The 16344-nt window shown below is 41.6% G+C and overlaps 1 protein-coding gene across 7 annotated transcripts in view; it reads right to left on the bottom strand.

The window, feature by feature from the left end:
- Positions 1 to 16344, bottom strand: part of RGS6 (regulator of G-protein signaling 6) — a 556008-nt gene that overhangs the window by 160468 nt on the left and 379196 nt on the right. For all 7 annotated transcript variants that reach the window (XR_001137974.1, XM_012656078.1, XM_012656073.1 and 4 more), the window contains one exon: positions 9683 to 9782. Coding sequence is in view for 6 of the 7 variants with exons in the window: in XM_012656073.1 (XP_012511527.1) it covers positions 9683 to 9782 (100 nt within the window). In the remaining variant the exon portion in view is untranslated. The remainder of the gene's footprint in view (positions 1 to 9682; positions 9783 to 16344) is intronic.

Raw genomic sequence — 16344 nt, 5'->3', positions numbered from 1 at the left:
CTTTAGTCAATATAGGTTAGATCAATACAGGTTATCTTTATTTTTGTTAAATGTATTTATTTAAATCTATTAATTTTTTTTTTTTTTTTGAGACAGAGTTTCACTCTGTTGCCCTGGCTAGAGTGAGTGCCGTGGCATCAGCCTAGCTCACAGCAACCTCAAACTCCTGGGCTCAAGCGATCCTACTGCCTCAGCCTCCCGAGTCGCTGGGACCACAGGCATGCGCCACCATGCCTGGCTAATTTTTTCTATATATTTTTAGTTATCCAGATCATTTCTTTCTATTTTTAGTAGAGACGGGGTCTTGCTCTTGCTCAGGCTGGTTTTGAACTCCTGAGCTCAAACAATCCGCCCGCCTCGGCCACCCAGAGTGCTAGGATTACAGGCATGAGCCACCGCGCCCGGCCTTAAATTAATTTTTGTTAAACATTTATTATTAATAAAGATGTAACCAATGAGTTTAGAGCAGACAATTGAAGGCCAGAAAGACAAAGAAGAGAATAACATGATGGGAAAAGGTTTTATTTTCAGCACTGATGATCCTAACAGATGCTTTCAGTCCAGGCTCTGCATGGGCCCTGCAGGAATTCACCAGACAGAAGGAAGGTCAAGAAATGCCCACCACCTCTTGTGTTGCTATTCCAACTGGTAGGCACCAACCCATTACAAAGGTTGTAAACAGATGTACCACAAAGTCTGCTTAAAAGGGATTCGTCTAGAAGGAAATAACATCACTGCAACTCTGATCTTTTTGTGTCCCTTGGCACCATGAGTCCCTTTGATGTCACCTGTGAATTCTAGAAAACTTTCTTTATATCAATTCTCTGCTCTGCTTATACAGTTATACCTTCCCCCTCCTCCCAACCCTCATTCCTCACAAATTCTTTTTTTAAAAATCCATATTTCCCAGGTCTGTATTTTTGCCTTTATTTCAATTTGAATTGTATTTATTTATTTATTTTTTTGGTAAATACATTCTGGTTCTGAAACTTTCTTATACTCTAAAACCTTTGGTTTACAGTTTTTCACCCAGACTCATTTGATCCATTACAAAGGGACACATCTGCATATTTCTACGTATTTATTTGATACGCGTCATGAACAGTTGCTTCTCTTTTGCCTTTGGGATGATTTGGATAAGTTGGTGAGATTTTCAACTCAGAGTCATAACTGAACAGCACAGAGATGGGCCTTCGAGGATGCTTCTTCCTGCAGATTAACATTACTCTCTGATTTTCACCATGTTGCTGAGAAAGTGGTGACAAGCAGCTTCCCAGAGCTTCTGACAGTGACGGAGTCTTGGATGCACTGGGATACACTCACACGCCCCTCAGCAACGTAGTCTTTGGGAAGAAGCTTTCACCAGAGGACTCACATCATCATGCATTTGTCCCCACCTTCTTGCCCTCTTCCACTGAGATCATTTACTCTTCAAGAAGGTAAAAGGTCATATGTAGGTATGTAGGACAGTTTGTTGTCCAGCAATGCAAGAGGTAAAGGCGCTGTGTTGATTAAAGCAGCTTCATTGTGTTCATCATTCTTTCATCCTTACTTTCGATTTTTTCTAAAGAACTAGGGTCCCAAGACGGAAGAAATAAAGCTACTTCCCTAGCTGCTGCTGTTGGAGGGGAAGCTCCAATGTTGGGAGACTGGCTGTTTCACTAATGGTTAGAAAGTCTGATGGAGGCTGCTGAGCTGGAGGAAAGGCTGCAATGTGGGCTGATTACTGTTCTGTTTAGACACAACCTCTACTGGCACAGTAACAGGGGGGCTATATATTCATGGATTTCCACCTTAGGTTTAGTACCCATGGGTCTGGGTGATTTTTCTTCCCTTTTGTTTTCTCTTCTTTTCTTGTTAGAGATAGGGTCTTGCTCTGTCGCCCTGGCTAGAGTGCCATGGTACGATCATAGCTCACTGCAGCCTTGAACTCCTGGGCTGAAGTGATCCTCCCGCCTCAGCCTCCCAAGTAGGGACTCCAGGCATGTGCCACCGTGCCTTGGATTTTTTATTCCTCTTTAGTACTATTAATAGCATCTTTAGGATGGTGAAGAAGAATAAGATATCCTGAAATATCGTCCCAGGGTTTTCTCCAGAGGAGGTTGATGGGGGTGAAGGGCTTGTGGCTGCTATGTTGGTACTAGTGCTCCTGTCATGGTCTGAACACACTGCTCATGGGGCTGGCTACAATTGCGGCTCCATTTTACAATGCAGTTCAATTCTTTGTTTCAGTCTGTGGCTGCTGAGTATTCACTGGTGCAGACTAAAGTCCTTGTGTGTTGGTTGGCGTTGTTGAGTGGATTTCCTGTGTTCCAATTGCTGGCTGTTCCCTGTGCCACAGCAGGCGTTGGCCGAATGCCATGTCTGATACCTTTAACAGGTGAGCATGAGGCTCACCTGTTGTCCTGAGGTTTGACTGTTCTTGGGGACCACTTTAACACCAGCCTGAGCTGTGCCGGCTTAGTGTAGGACCTGATATTGATAGACAGGGAACACTGAGCTCGTGAGTGGCCTGTGCAGTAGTTAAGCAGGTGAGTATGTTGGCAAAATTCATTCTAAGTAGAGAGAACAGTGTGCTGATGCTACTAGTTTCTGAGCCTTTTGAGGGTTCCACCACATAAACAGTGTTGTTTCTTAGCTTTCCCCACTGACAAGCGATGGTTATGTTGTTTCAGGGTCATTGTCAGTTACCACTCATCCATTTGTTTTTCAGATCCCTGAATTTTGTTGCTATTGTCTCTGTGTTGGGAGACAGTTCTCTAGCGGTCTCTCACACATCTGCACATCTTGAGAGTGAGGCATCGACTACCCTTTGTATTGGACTATCTTTTCAAAGATATTTAATTTAAGGATGTTTATTTCCCATGGTAGATCATTAGAATAGTGGCCTCTAACTTTGAGATTATGTTTCAAAATAAAAATCCTTTACTGTAATTTTTTTTGTGGGGTTTCAGAGGAGGTAAAGTTAGAGGGATGTATTCAACCCACAATGTTAACTTGGACCATTTTGACTGAGTTACTCTACGCCCTACCTCTAGCCACCAAGTCCCATCAATCCTGTCTTCTACTTTTTCCTCTGATGTCTTATATTCTACTGCTGCTATCCTTACACGTGGCCCCTGGAGGCAGAGATCCTGATATTTACTAGCTGTGTGATTTTGGAAATGTCACTTAAGTTCTTGAATTAGCAGTTCCCTTCATTATAAAATGCAGATAATAACAGTTCCTATCTCATAGGGGTTCTGTGAGGACTTAATGATGTGTGGTTCTAAAGCTGTAGTTTCCGTGGGGTTGGTGATGGCATGGCCTTCCTCATTTCCTGTACAGACTCCTTCACCTAGAGACCCCCTAACTGGTCTCCATACTCCCCATCTCTTGCTGCTGAATCTTTTCATCCACTTCATAGATGTGGTTTCCTTCCTGTTGAAAACCTCCAATGGCAGCCTATCAAAGCAGGGTAGACGGGTTACCTTTGAGATAAAGTCTACAAGTCAAAGTTCCTTTATAATCTGTTATTAAGCTTAAGTTTCATATTCTTTTAATTCCTGTGGCTGTTCTGCCTATGTGCTCCTCTTCTCAAACAGAGACATATAAATGTGTTTTAAACTCCAACCGCATAAACAAGCTTCTTTACTGAAAACTGGCATATTTTTCATGTATTGGAGCCTATGAAAATCCTGTTTTCTCCACACAGAATTTCCTTCCATTAGTTCCTGCTTATGTTTAAGGCCCAGTTCTAAATTACTTCACGTGGTAGATCATTACACTAATGGCCTCCACTGAATCATGTCCCCCAGGGTCAATGTGACATTGCCCCTCCTACTCCAGGAGGTGGGGTTGGTTTCTCCATCCTTCAGTCCAGGCTTGGCTTTGTGATTTGCTTTGAAGAACAGAATGTGGTGGATTTGACATTGCATGAATTCGGGGAGCCTAGGCCTTAGGAAGCCTTGCAGTTTTCACCCTCTTCCACTTAGAACCCTGAAACCATCAGGCTGTGATGAAGCCCAGTCGAGCTTTCAAGAGGATATGAGGTGACATGGAGAAGGACTGACACCCCAGCTAAGAGTAAGCGCCAATGCCGCACAAGTAGGTAAGGCCATTGTAGACCCTCCAGCCTCAACTGAACCATCAGATGACTACGGCCATGGGTGAGACCAGCAGAACTGCCTGGATTACCAGTTCATGTAATCGTGCTCATGAGAAATTAAAAATCATTGTAGTTTTAAGCAACTTGTGGTGGTTTGTTATGCAGCAATAGATAACTGATACTCCTCCTCAGAGAAATGTTGTAGGCATACCCAAGAAAAATTCATGATTCTCTCCTCTGGACTCAAACAGCACTTTGTCCATTCTTCTGTTATAGTACATAGCTCATATAATTATTGATCTATATGTGTCTGTTTCTCCCATCAGATTAATAGCTTTTGAAGGGCAGATCAGGTTTTTGTTCATCTTTATATATCCTGTGACTACTCTAGTACCTGGCACATAGAAACAGCAGGCATTTATTACCTGAGTCATACACTCACCGTCTCCTGAAACCCTTTCACTTGCCCTCTGGAACTCATGTCTGGTCTTAAGTAAAATCAGCTATTATTCCCTTCATCCTCTTGTTCTTTCCCAGTGGCACTGCTTCCCTGCACCCCTCTTAGGTGGTGGCTATTTTCCCTACTACACCCTACATGCCATGGGCTTTGAAGGCTGATAAGTGACCTCTTCACTTCTAGTGGCTTCTTTTAGACTATCTTCATTCCCTCTCTCTTTTCTAAAAAACACTCAGCCATGACATCAAATTAGACCACCCATAGTACTGATCCCTGGGCCTCTGCCTCTCATTCCATAAAGATTTTAACTTACAACCACTCTCTCTAACACTCACCTAGTAGTGATCTCAATATCCATACAGTTCAATGTTCCAATGTCATAGCCTCTCAGTTCTTTGCCCTCCTCTCCTGCAACGATCTTGCCCTCCATCCTATCTCAGTCACTTGTTCACAGGATCATACCTTAGATCTTGTCACTGCCAATAATCACAACCTTTCCAGAGTCTCAGTTTCAAACATTCCAATATCCAACCACCAGCTCCTATATTTCCAGCTCTCTTACTCTCACCTCTAACTCCAAAATTCCTTTTCCATTGGACTAATCATTTATTGTTAATTACCACTCTTCACTGTTCCGCACTCATCTCATGTTCTCACTTTCCTCCTTACTTGGTTAAAATGTAATGGCCAGTCCCTTTAGCTGCTCTCTTGCCTTCCTCTCAATTCGTCACACCCTCTCTCTTGCTCTAGCATTAATCAAGTCCAGCTTTCTACCTGATATGTGCCCAAATCCACAGAGCCAACTGTGCCTGAAGAAAGAATTGTCTCTTCTTAAATTCATAAATGTTAATAATCCTAAGTGGGTCACAATAAAAATTCTATTTCCCTAGTCCACTCAATCTCTTTACTCTGCTAGTGACTATTTCATAGCTTTTGATCTCTCCTCAAACTTTCAACCTCTCTACCACCTTTGCTTCCCATATCACTAAAGACATAGAGACAATTAGAGGAGAACTTCTACAAGTTCCCACCATCTCCCATCACAATTCCCCACTTATTTGTACCTCTGTGCATCCCTTATGCCTCCCTTCTTCTTCCCATGAATAAATCGTACATGTTTCTAGCTAAAGCTACCCATCTGTCTGCACGTTAGATTCAACCCCCTCTTACCTATTCACTGGTATCACTCCTTGAATTTTTCCTTTCTTGTGCCATTTTCCCCTGTCTGTTGAGTCATTCCTATCATCATAAAAACACACTGTCATTTTCTTATCGTTCGAAAAGCTCCCTGTCCTGACCTAATGTACTCCTCTAGATACTACTGCATTTCTTCATTTTATAGAAAAATTCCTTCAAAGATTAACTACACTCACTACCTCTAATTGCTCCCCTCTCATTCTGACTTGAACACATTCCAGTAAGGCTTTTTGCCTGTAATATTTCATGGAATGTGTACTTATCAAGGTCAGCAATGAATTCAGTGTTTGTTAATCAATTCAGTGGTCAATTCCTAGCCCTTAGCTTACCTGATTATCCACAGATTTGACATAGTAGATCATTTCACTTTCCTTGAAACACTTTCTAGAAAATTTGGCCTTCAAAAAACCATATCCTCCTAATTTCCCTCCTTGCCTCCAGCTACTTCTTTCCAATTTCTTCTGTCTTCTCCTTCTCTCCCTCAGCTCTGTGGATTGGAGTATCCCCAGTTTTAGGACTTGGACTACGTGCTCTATCTCCACTCACTCCCTTGGTGACCTTGTTAATCCCATGGCTCTGAATACCATCTACATGCTGATGACTTATGTACCCAGCTCAGACACTCCCTTAAAATCTAGAGCCACATACTCAAATACCTATTTGTCATCTCCAGTTGAATATTTAACAGGTCTCTAAAACTTAACCTGTCTCACATTTATCTTTTGATTTCTTACCCTTCAGCTAAACAAATGATCCCTTGCCCCTCTCATAGTCTTATTAAAATTAATAGCATCTCCAATTTTCCAGTTGCTCAAGCCAAAAAGTGTGCAGTCATGGTTGATTCCTTTTTTTCTCTCACTTTCTACATCTGATCTATCCCCAAATATTGTCTGTTCTACCATCAAACTTGAATCAGAATCTGACTACTTCACACATCTCCAATGCTGATGTCTGAGTCATCATTTTTACAATACTGTCCTATCAGGCACCTAAGTCTCCAACCACTGAGGGTATCCTGAACATCGTCCCATTGAAAGGTAAGTCAGAGCATATTGCCCCATGTGCAAAGTCCTCCAGTGGCCTTGTAATGATGAGAGGCCACATGACCTAGCTCACCATTATCATGTGACTTCATCTCTACCATCTTTCTCTTCTTGTCTCTATTCTAGCTGCTCTGACTCCTTCCTCACAGATCTTCAACAGACCAGGAACACCGGTCAGGGCACTTAGCACTGGCTGTCTGGAATGCTCCTTTCCTCAATAGACACATGGTTCAACCCTTTATTTCCATCCCATCTTTACTCAAAAGTCACCTTCTCAGGGAGTTAGTTCCTCCTTGACCCCCTGTTCCAAAATTACAACACTCCAACATTAGTTATTCTTTTTTTAGCATTTTATTTTTCTCCTTGGCCTTTATAACTACCTAAAATTCTGCAAATTTTCCTTATTTATCTTGTTTCTTGTATCCCCCACTAGAATGTAAATTCCATGAGGGCAGAAATTTTTATGTTTCATTTATTTCTGAATCCCAAATGCTTAACAATGCTTAGAAAATATTAAACATCCAACAAATATCTAAATGAATAAATTAAAAATAAATGAATAATCAAGAACATTGGGAAAAAAAACAGAAGGAAATTTTAGAAATAAAAAATAAATAATTGAAATGACACAATTAAAATCTGGATTAAAGGGAAAATTATTTTTCAAAGACCAACACAATATCAACAAAAGAGATATGCTTCATGCTTCATTTTATGAGGCTAGCATAAATCTGATACCCAAACCAGCAATGATGGTAAGAAAAATTGACAAATTTTGCCCATGAAAATAGATACAAACATCCTAAACAACATTATCAAACAAAATCCATCAATGTATGAAAAATAATATATTGTAGCCAATATATGCAATAAAATTCCAGTTATATAAATTTCAAAATTATAGAACACTAGCAATACATGTATCCTTCATTATCCAAATCTATTTGGTACCTGTTACAGTCTGAATGTTTGTGTCTCCCCAAGATTTATATGTTGAAATCTAATCCCCAGTGTGATGGCATTAGGACGTGGGGCCTTTGGGAGGCACTTTATGAAGGAGGCCCCCTCATGAATGGCATTATGACCCTCATACAAAGAGGCCAGAGAACTATCTAGCTATCTTTCTACCAGGTGAGGATACAATAAGAAGTTGGCAGTCTGCAACCTGGAAGACGGATCTCACCAGAACCCATGATGGCACCCTGATCTCGGACTTCCAACCTCCTGAACTGTTGAGAAATAAATTTCTGTTGTTTATAAGCCATCTAGTCTATGGCACTTTGCTGCAGCCCAAGTTGACTAAGACAGCACCTGAATTCAAGCACTGGATAATGAGTTGGGATACTTATGGGAACTTCAACTGAGTCTATTTATTTCTCAAGTTAACATTACAGTAATATTGACTCTTCTTGTGTGTACTATTCCATGAGTTTTGACCCATATATAGATTCATGTTACCACCACCATATAGAACAGTTCTGTGACCTCATAAAACTCCCTCATGCTGTGCTTTGTAGTCACACCCTTCCCCTAACTGCCAAACCCTGGAAACCATGACCTGTTCTCCATCACTATTGCTTTGTATTTTTTAGAATGTCATCTAAAGGAAACGACACAGTATGTAATCTTTTGAGACCGGCTTCTTTCACTCAGAAAAAATTACTTTGAGACTAATCCAAGTTTCTATGTCAATAATTTACATCTTTTTATTGCTTAGTAAGGATAAACCATAGTTTGTTTATCCATTTACCCACTGAAGGGCATTTGGGTTGTTTCCAGTCTTTGGAGATTATAAATAAAGTTGTTACGAACACTTATGTATAAGTTTTTGTGTGAACACAAGTATTTATTTCTCTTGGGTAAATACCTAGCAGTGGGATTGCTGGCTCATATGGCAAGCATATGTTTAACATTATAAGAAACTGCCAACGAACTCCCCAAAGTAGCTGTAGCATTTTGCATTCCCATCAGCAATATGTGAAAATTCCAGTTGCTTCACATCCTCACCAGCACTTGGTATTGTCAGAATGTTTTATTTTAGCCATTCTTATAGGTGTAGAGTGGAAACTAAGTCTTTTTGGCTCCTGAATTTTGAACAGCATATAGTCAGATTTTGAGAATGAAAGAATCATCTAAATTTACATCTTAATTTATTTGGTTATTTGTTTAGATAGCAAAGGATCCATACCTATGTAGTAAAACTATGAAAAACAACAATGAATTGATTACATAAAAGTAGATAGTGGCTAGGGAGATGGATGCAATCCAGTAGGTAACAAGGGTACTCTAAGATATAGATAATATTTTATTAATAGGGCAGGATGGTAGGTACATAGGATGTATTTTATTATTCTTGAAACTATACCCATGTGTTTAATATATTTCACAATAAGAAATTTAAAAGAGCTATGTTTGAGCACAAAACACAAAAAAAGCAATGCAGAAAAAGATTGTAAAACTTCTCTTTCAGGAGTGCAAGTATAGTGAATTAAAAGAAACTATAAATAAAAGCATTTTGTAGAATTTGAACGTGACATTTTGTTAAAACTTTTTCTTAAAAACCTGTTTAAACTCAATTTCTTTAATATTTTAGTCCTTGTGAATATCCCACAGGCCAAACTGCTAATGGGCCGGTTTATTGATGGGCTTGTTTATTCCCAGAGGCCTTAATCTATATGCACTCAAACGGCTGGTCATGGTAAAGCCATTCTGAATGGCTGGAAAAGAGTAGCTTATGCCTAGAAATCAAGACCAGGATGGGACCTGAGTCAAGAAACACATCGAACATTTCATTTTGACAACTCACAGACTTTTAGACACCCTCCCAAGATACCATCTGGACTACAGAACTCTTCAGTAGTTCTGGTTGTCAACAATACCTTGTAAGAGGTCCGTTACCTGTGACAACACTGGGGATTTTGGAGAGGAAGCTCTTGACTGTTCTGATGGGCACACCCCCTGTCTTGTCATCTTGCATCTTTGTAATGATGTCTTCAATCTGAAAGAGGTTAAACAAAGGAAGTGTTATTTTCTTCCACAAAAATAACAATAAATGATACCTTTATAAATAGCCCAAATGTGTAAATATGGTTGCTAACAATAGATAGCAGGACAAGCCCCCACCTAGCTGGTCAACAAATATCAGTATCTGCTATGGACCACGTGCTGGGTGTGGGGAGTCCGGAAGGTACTATAAAAGAGCATAGGATATGTTCTAGAAGAATAACCCCCCCAGTTCAACAAGGTAAGGAGGAAGAAATACATCAGGATTCTCGATGGGATCCAACATGTAATTCAATATGTACATGATATGCTTCCTCCTTTTTCCCAAACTGGGTTTATATATAGGTTGATCCATAGGAAATTGCCATCTTCAACTTCCCCATGGCCATTCCCTGTGGTTTAACCGAATATGTTAACGTAGATTAACATACTACTTTTAGGAATTGCAGGCAAAGCTACCTTTGGGACCAGAGAAAGACACAGCCAGAGTCACATGAGAGAAAAATAAGACTGTAAATCAGGATATGGCAAGCCCTGATCTAGAGAATCTGGAAAACAAGTCTCAGTGGTTGTGGATGGTGGCCTGTGGATGGTCACCTGAACCAGGACTAAGGATCCTCTCCTTCTGGGCTAAATGAGACCACACTGTCAGGAGAAAGACCATGGTGACTTGTGACATGGATCCATGTGACATCTTATTGGTGAAAACAGAACAGAGTGGGGATGGACTGATGAGGATGCAGGTGCCTAAACTGGGAAGCCAATTTGTAGCTAAGAATTTACAAGCTGGGTGTAATTTCCTGGGTAGATATCTTCAGAATAAGATACAGAAAAAAAATCTATAACAAGGACACATATCTTTTTGTTTGGGGAGGGGAGAAAAACTGAAGAGGAGAAGGAAATAATGTTTACTATTATCACATATTTTGTTCCCCTGGAACCAATAGCAACAATCGCTTTGAAACACCAGGATGGATTCTCTGAATGATTTCTTAATACAGTCACATAACCTTAAGGCTGGAAATTTAAGCTATAGCTCATCTAGTCTAACATACCACTATTGCAATTTGAGGTTAAGTGATTTTCTCAAAGACAAATGACTAATAACTTGTTTGATAGAAATAGATAACTTGTCAGAGGCAAAGTTAGGACTTGCCATAGTATCATCCTCATCATTATGAATAGCCAACATATATTCAAAAATGTATTATGTGCTAGGTACTATTCTAAGTATTTTATAGACAGTATCCTGTTTAATTTTCATAATTATTTCATAAAACAGATTCCACTATTATCCTCACTTTTTCAGATAAAGAAACTAAGATTTAGGGAAGTGTAACAATCAGGGTAGAGTGGGTTAAGTTGTGGTAGCAAGTAATCCCCAAAATGTGACTGGCTTAGCACAACCAAGTTTATTTCTCTTTCATGCTCTCTGTCTAGCACAGATCAGCAGGGGACACTGTTCATTTAGTTACTCTAGGGCCTGGGCTGATGGAGCAGTCACCATCTTCAGTGTTGCTGGTGACTGTGCCAGAGGGACAAAAGAGAATTCTGGAGAGTATCTCACTGGATATTAAACGATATAGCCCAGAAGTTACATATAACATGCTTGCTCACAATTCTTTGGCCAGAACAAGTCACATAGTACCACCCAGCCACAAAGGAGCCAGGGGGGCTCAGTCCTCTGGGTACCAGGAAGAGAGTGGAACTGAACATCTGTGATCAACATCAGTGATGACTGAAGCAGGTAAGCAACCTTCACGACCTTCATGGGATGTCACACCTACCCAGTTGCGCAGTCAAGACTGAAGTCAGCTGCAGACCCCAGAGCTCAGGCTTCCAACCCCTGAGCCATCCTGCCTCCCAGTAAGATTCTCAGAAAACCAACCAAGCAGGGAGACCATTCTCACCTGTATATTTCTGGGTTTCCCTGAGAAGGACTGAGAGTGAGAAGGAATTCTAAGCTCCTCGCCCTTCAGGCGGTAGATGAGGGTATCAAGCTAGAAGAAAGGGTCATTCCCTGAAGACCTGCATCTGTTAAACGACCATAGAGGAAGGATCTTCATCCACATTCATGTTAATAATAGTCTTAGCTATTGCCAGCCTTCTGTCTCCTAAACTCAACACAAAAATTTGGAGTAGTTTGAATATTACTAATTGATAGCCAAAGAGAGCTAGTCTTAGAAAAATGGTCACATTTTCCAAGTCATCTATGCTTTTGATTTAGTACAGAAGCATCAGTGACATCGACGGTTTCTAAGAAAATGGCCAGAAAATCATTGAGAATTGGAGGGAAGCCAATAATTTAATTCAGTTAGACCCCAGACTGGACATGGCATGGTAACAATTTCCAGCCTCTGCGGCTGTGGGCTGGATTTTCGGGATTGGTACCGCGATGCCTTTCTCCTCTGCTCAGTGTATTTTCTTCATCACACAATTGACCCTTAAAATGTCTTATATACTAAAGAGGAAGTCCTGTCTTCTTATGTTGGCCTGCAATGTACCAAGGAGGTGTATCACTCATCACAGTTATAGCCAGATCAAAAGCACAACCGCCACAACTGACCAGAAAGGGGACTGCACTTCAGCAGTAGTTTACAACATCACAGGCGTGGAAGGATGAATTATTGGCCCCCAATTCCCGGCTTCTCCATCATATGAATATATACCTGAATCCTTGCCCTGGCCTCTTGGTGGGCAGAGAGTCCACCCCTTGGCGCTGGGGCTTGGCCATGTGACTTGCCTGGCTGCTGGGATGCTATCGAATGCGATGTGAGCAAAGGCTTGCAATGCGCCTGCATGGTTGTGCTCACTCTCTTCTCTTGCCCTCTTGCCTTTTCCATGAGAAGAACATGTCTCAGTTGTTATTCCGAGGACTATGAGAGACATCTGGAGCAAACGGTACTGAACCCATAGCTAGATCAGCCACACCTCAGCTGACCTGTAGACTCATGAGCAAGAAATGCTTATTGTTGTCTGCCACTAAGTTTGGGGTGATTTGCTCTACAGCAAAATTAAGATATAACAGGGCTCTGAAAAAAATGCATTTATCAAAAATTGCTGAAGTCACAAGTACTTGACAATTGGAGTCAATGAATCTTAGAATTGGGGTATCTTTGAATCTAACCCTTTTGAAGAATGCAGAAATTCAATTACACCATCTGCCATCTATTAAAAACTCCTAGGAGCCACACTACTTCGGGTAGCCCATTCTACTGTCGCGCCAGATAAATTTTTGTTAACTGTGTTTGATTCTTGAGCATAGCCTGCTACAATGTCAGCTAATAATACTCTCTCTGAAATTCTTTCTCATGGTTTCTGGAGAATTCCCAAGAGTACAGACCCAATAAAATTTATAAGTGGGCTCCCAGGAGCTGATAAAAATAATGACAGGCATTTTCAGAATATCTATTTTACGATCAATACTCCCCTAGGTATTTTAATTATTTAACTTATTCCTCAGTCTTAAAAGTCATTTAGTACAGATGTTGAAATTGAGGCTCAGAAAGGTTATGTGATTTATCCAAGGTTCCATGGCTAGTAAGCGGCAAAGCCAAGATTCCTACCCAAGTCTTAATGCCTCCAATGTACAGCCCTGTTTATCAGATCTAAAGCTCATCTTCTATTTCTCAGATATTCAGAAAAACGTGACTACACTCCTTCTCTGAGTCATGTGGCTATTAGGTTTAGCAATGGGGCAGATCCTGGAGGGGTAGTTATCGGAGGCATGAACCCAATGAGTGCCCCAGAGCCGGGCTGATCTCTATGCACGTTACCTTTCCCAGTGCCATATATCAAGGTTGGTGCTTTGTTTGCTGTGGATCCCAGGGCACTTTCCAGAAGAGCCTGGTGTCGCCCCTTATACTATGACCCATTAAATCTTGAGCTGAATGTGGCACCCAAAGAAAGCTCTCAGTCCCACTGCCACCTATTGGACTTCAAGCGTTAACTTTCCCACTTCTAGTATTTTTGATTCATGTCTTCCTTGCTGGACAACAAGTATAATTTATTTTACCTTTAAGAAAGGGCAACTCTTTACCTTCTATGGCCTTAGTAGTTGATTACAAGTGCAGAGCGGAGGCATATATATGCAGCCTCTCATCTTCCTCCTTAGGTTCAAACCCTTTTGTAGGCAGTGGCTGCACCTGGGCTTTCATTTCCATTTTCTTAGCTAACATTTGTTGAGCATTTACTCTGGGCCAGACACATAAACTTATTTAATTCTGAGAGGAGGCAGATGCTTATATCCCCTGTCGTGGACAAGGGAACTGAGACTCGTGCTGGTATCCTCAGCCAGTGCCTGCTGACATCCTTTCCAGACACTTTCAGGCCCTTAATACCATTTGCCTCAAAGGGAAAGTTTATCGCAGTCCTAAAGGGGCGGAGGAGGATGCAGAGAAATCAGTCTAAATAATCTGATTCTCAACTGTCTCAGGGTTCATTTCTGCCAGTGACTGCTGCTGCCTTGCTGCTCAGGGGTCTCTCTTTGTCCCGTGGGTTTGGTTAGATTTATCTTCCACTGGCAGATCACAGCTCCTGGGGTGAGGATGGGGAGATGGGAAGGTATATACTTATGATTTCTTGACTGTTCAGTTCCTTCTAACATCTGACACCTTTTGTTCCTAAGGAAGAGCAAAACCAATTCCCTAACATCCTTTAATAGGAAGTTCTGTGTCATTAGGGAGGACGTGTGGCCTTAAGTGCCACTGTGCCAATCAGTCAGCGGGTGGTCCTTATGTGACAGCCAAGCGGTGCAGAGAAACCACTTTGCCAGCTCTGTCGGTTCTGCCTGGATGGGCCACAACAACCAAGATGCTCTTCTCCAAGGAGCTCAGAGCTCAGAGCTAACGCTCAGGTAAAACATTCTTCCAGACAGCAGGAAGATGGAAACCATTACACTGTGGAGTGGGCTTTCTTTTAAATAAGAAGTATTATTTAAAAAGTCTACATAATTCTCTGCAGTAGCCCCAGAGTGTGAGAAGGGAGTAAAGAGAAGCAATCCTCTCTTTATGAACCAAAGCTGCAGCGAGACAGTAGGAAGAACACCAGACCGAGGCCCGGGACACTTGCTGGCTTTGGCTTCTCCCACTTGCTGTGTTGACCTTTGACAAGTTGCTTAAGCTCTCTGGACTTGACCTGCTCATCTCTACAATGATCGGCCTGGTTGCTAAATGAAGGTTTCTAGTTCTAACACATAAGAGGCTCCTCTGACATCTCTGGTTTGACAAATGCAAAATGATGTCTGTGAGGAGGCAGGGCAGGCAGCCAGGTTTCTGGGCCCTTCTCCCCCATGTTGCCTGTCTCCCCAGGGGGATTCATGCAAACACTTCCCTGTGCTAAGAGGTGCAAGGTGGGGCAAGGGAAGAGTACTGGGCAGGGCTGGGGAGTTTCTGATGTTTTTAGAAACCACGCTGGACAAATGGCATCAGAAGCCAGGCAGAGATACGACCCAGACAGGCCCTGACATGGCTGGTCCTGCCCAGCCCCTGCCTCTTGCCTGTGCTTGGACGGATGACACTCCTAATGGAAATGACAAAGGGCCAATATTAGTTTGGTCTGTGCAAATTCATGATCCAATGAACAAATTTATTTAGTTCTTCCAATTTTTCCTCCATGGAGATTTAAAAAAACTTCAAGTATAGGCAAATGATGTTGTGATTATTAAAAAAAAAATCCACCACAACTTCAGCGAAGAAGGCAGAGTGTGCCTCAAGCATGAAGCTCCTTTTTATCAGAGCGTTTCATCTTGACTTTGCAATCCGTTGCCTGTCACTTCACCTTCTGCCTTTCATTAAAGCCCCTTCCTGTTCTGGTGTCTGTGAATGCATGAAAATGACTCCTTGGACACCATCTTGTCTGTCCGGAGGCAAGGATCGGAGCTGGCAAATGATAATCATATTTCTTAATCCAAAATGTGCATGCTTCACTGGGCAGGCTCTGCCCCACATGTGTTTCAGAAGATCAGGCCATTTCTCTTTTCTATTTTTAAAAACACAACACACTGCTATTTTCAACTTTTAAATGTATTCAGGTTTACTCATTGGTTTAGAGGACATTTATTGAGCACCTATGAAGTTTCAAGCACTGTGTTAGTTTCTACGGCTAAAAAAGCAGGTAAAAGATGGAATCTATTCTCTTTCCTCATGGATGAGCACATTTCAGAGTGATTCGGGGATCTAGGCACAGAGTTAAGGCTGTGTTGGAGACAGCAGAGCTAAGTGTGGGTTCCAAAGACGTTAGAGGTGAAACGCTAACAAATAGAACCTTAGGAGGCCCTCAGGACGGGAACCGTCAAGGCGCCCACTCTCTTTCACCACCCCATTCACAAGACTGATTTCAAGGGCACAAGGGGGAATTTGGAGATTCTACACGCTAACTACGACGATGACTGAAATGCCTGTTAATTTGTTTTTGGTTAAACCTACTTTTGAATCCTCACTTTATCAGTCAAGGATGCTTTTGATGGAAAGTAACAACAACAAAAAATCTGACCTCCATACACAGGGGTTGATTTTTTCCACATATGAAGCAGTCTGCATGTGGGTGGTGCTGACATT

The sequence above is a fragment of the Propithecus coquereli genome, unplaced genomic scaffold (genome assembly GCF_000956105.1).
Source record: "Propithecus coquereli isolate 6110/MARCELLA unplaced genomic scaffold, Pcoq_1.0 Scaffold5, whole genome shotgun sequence".
NCBI classification, from domain to species: Eukaryota; Metazoa; Chordata; class Mammalia; order Primates; family Indriidae; genus Propithecus; species Propithecus coquereli.
The sequence above is the reverse complement of the archived record's forward strand: the minus strand, read 5'-3'. Positions and strand labels throughout refer to the sequence as shown.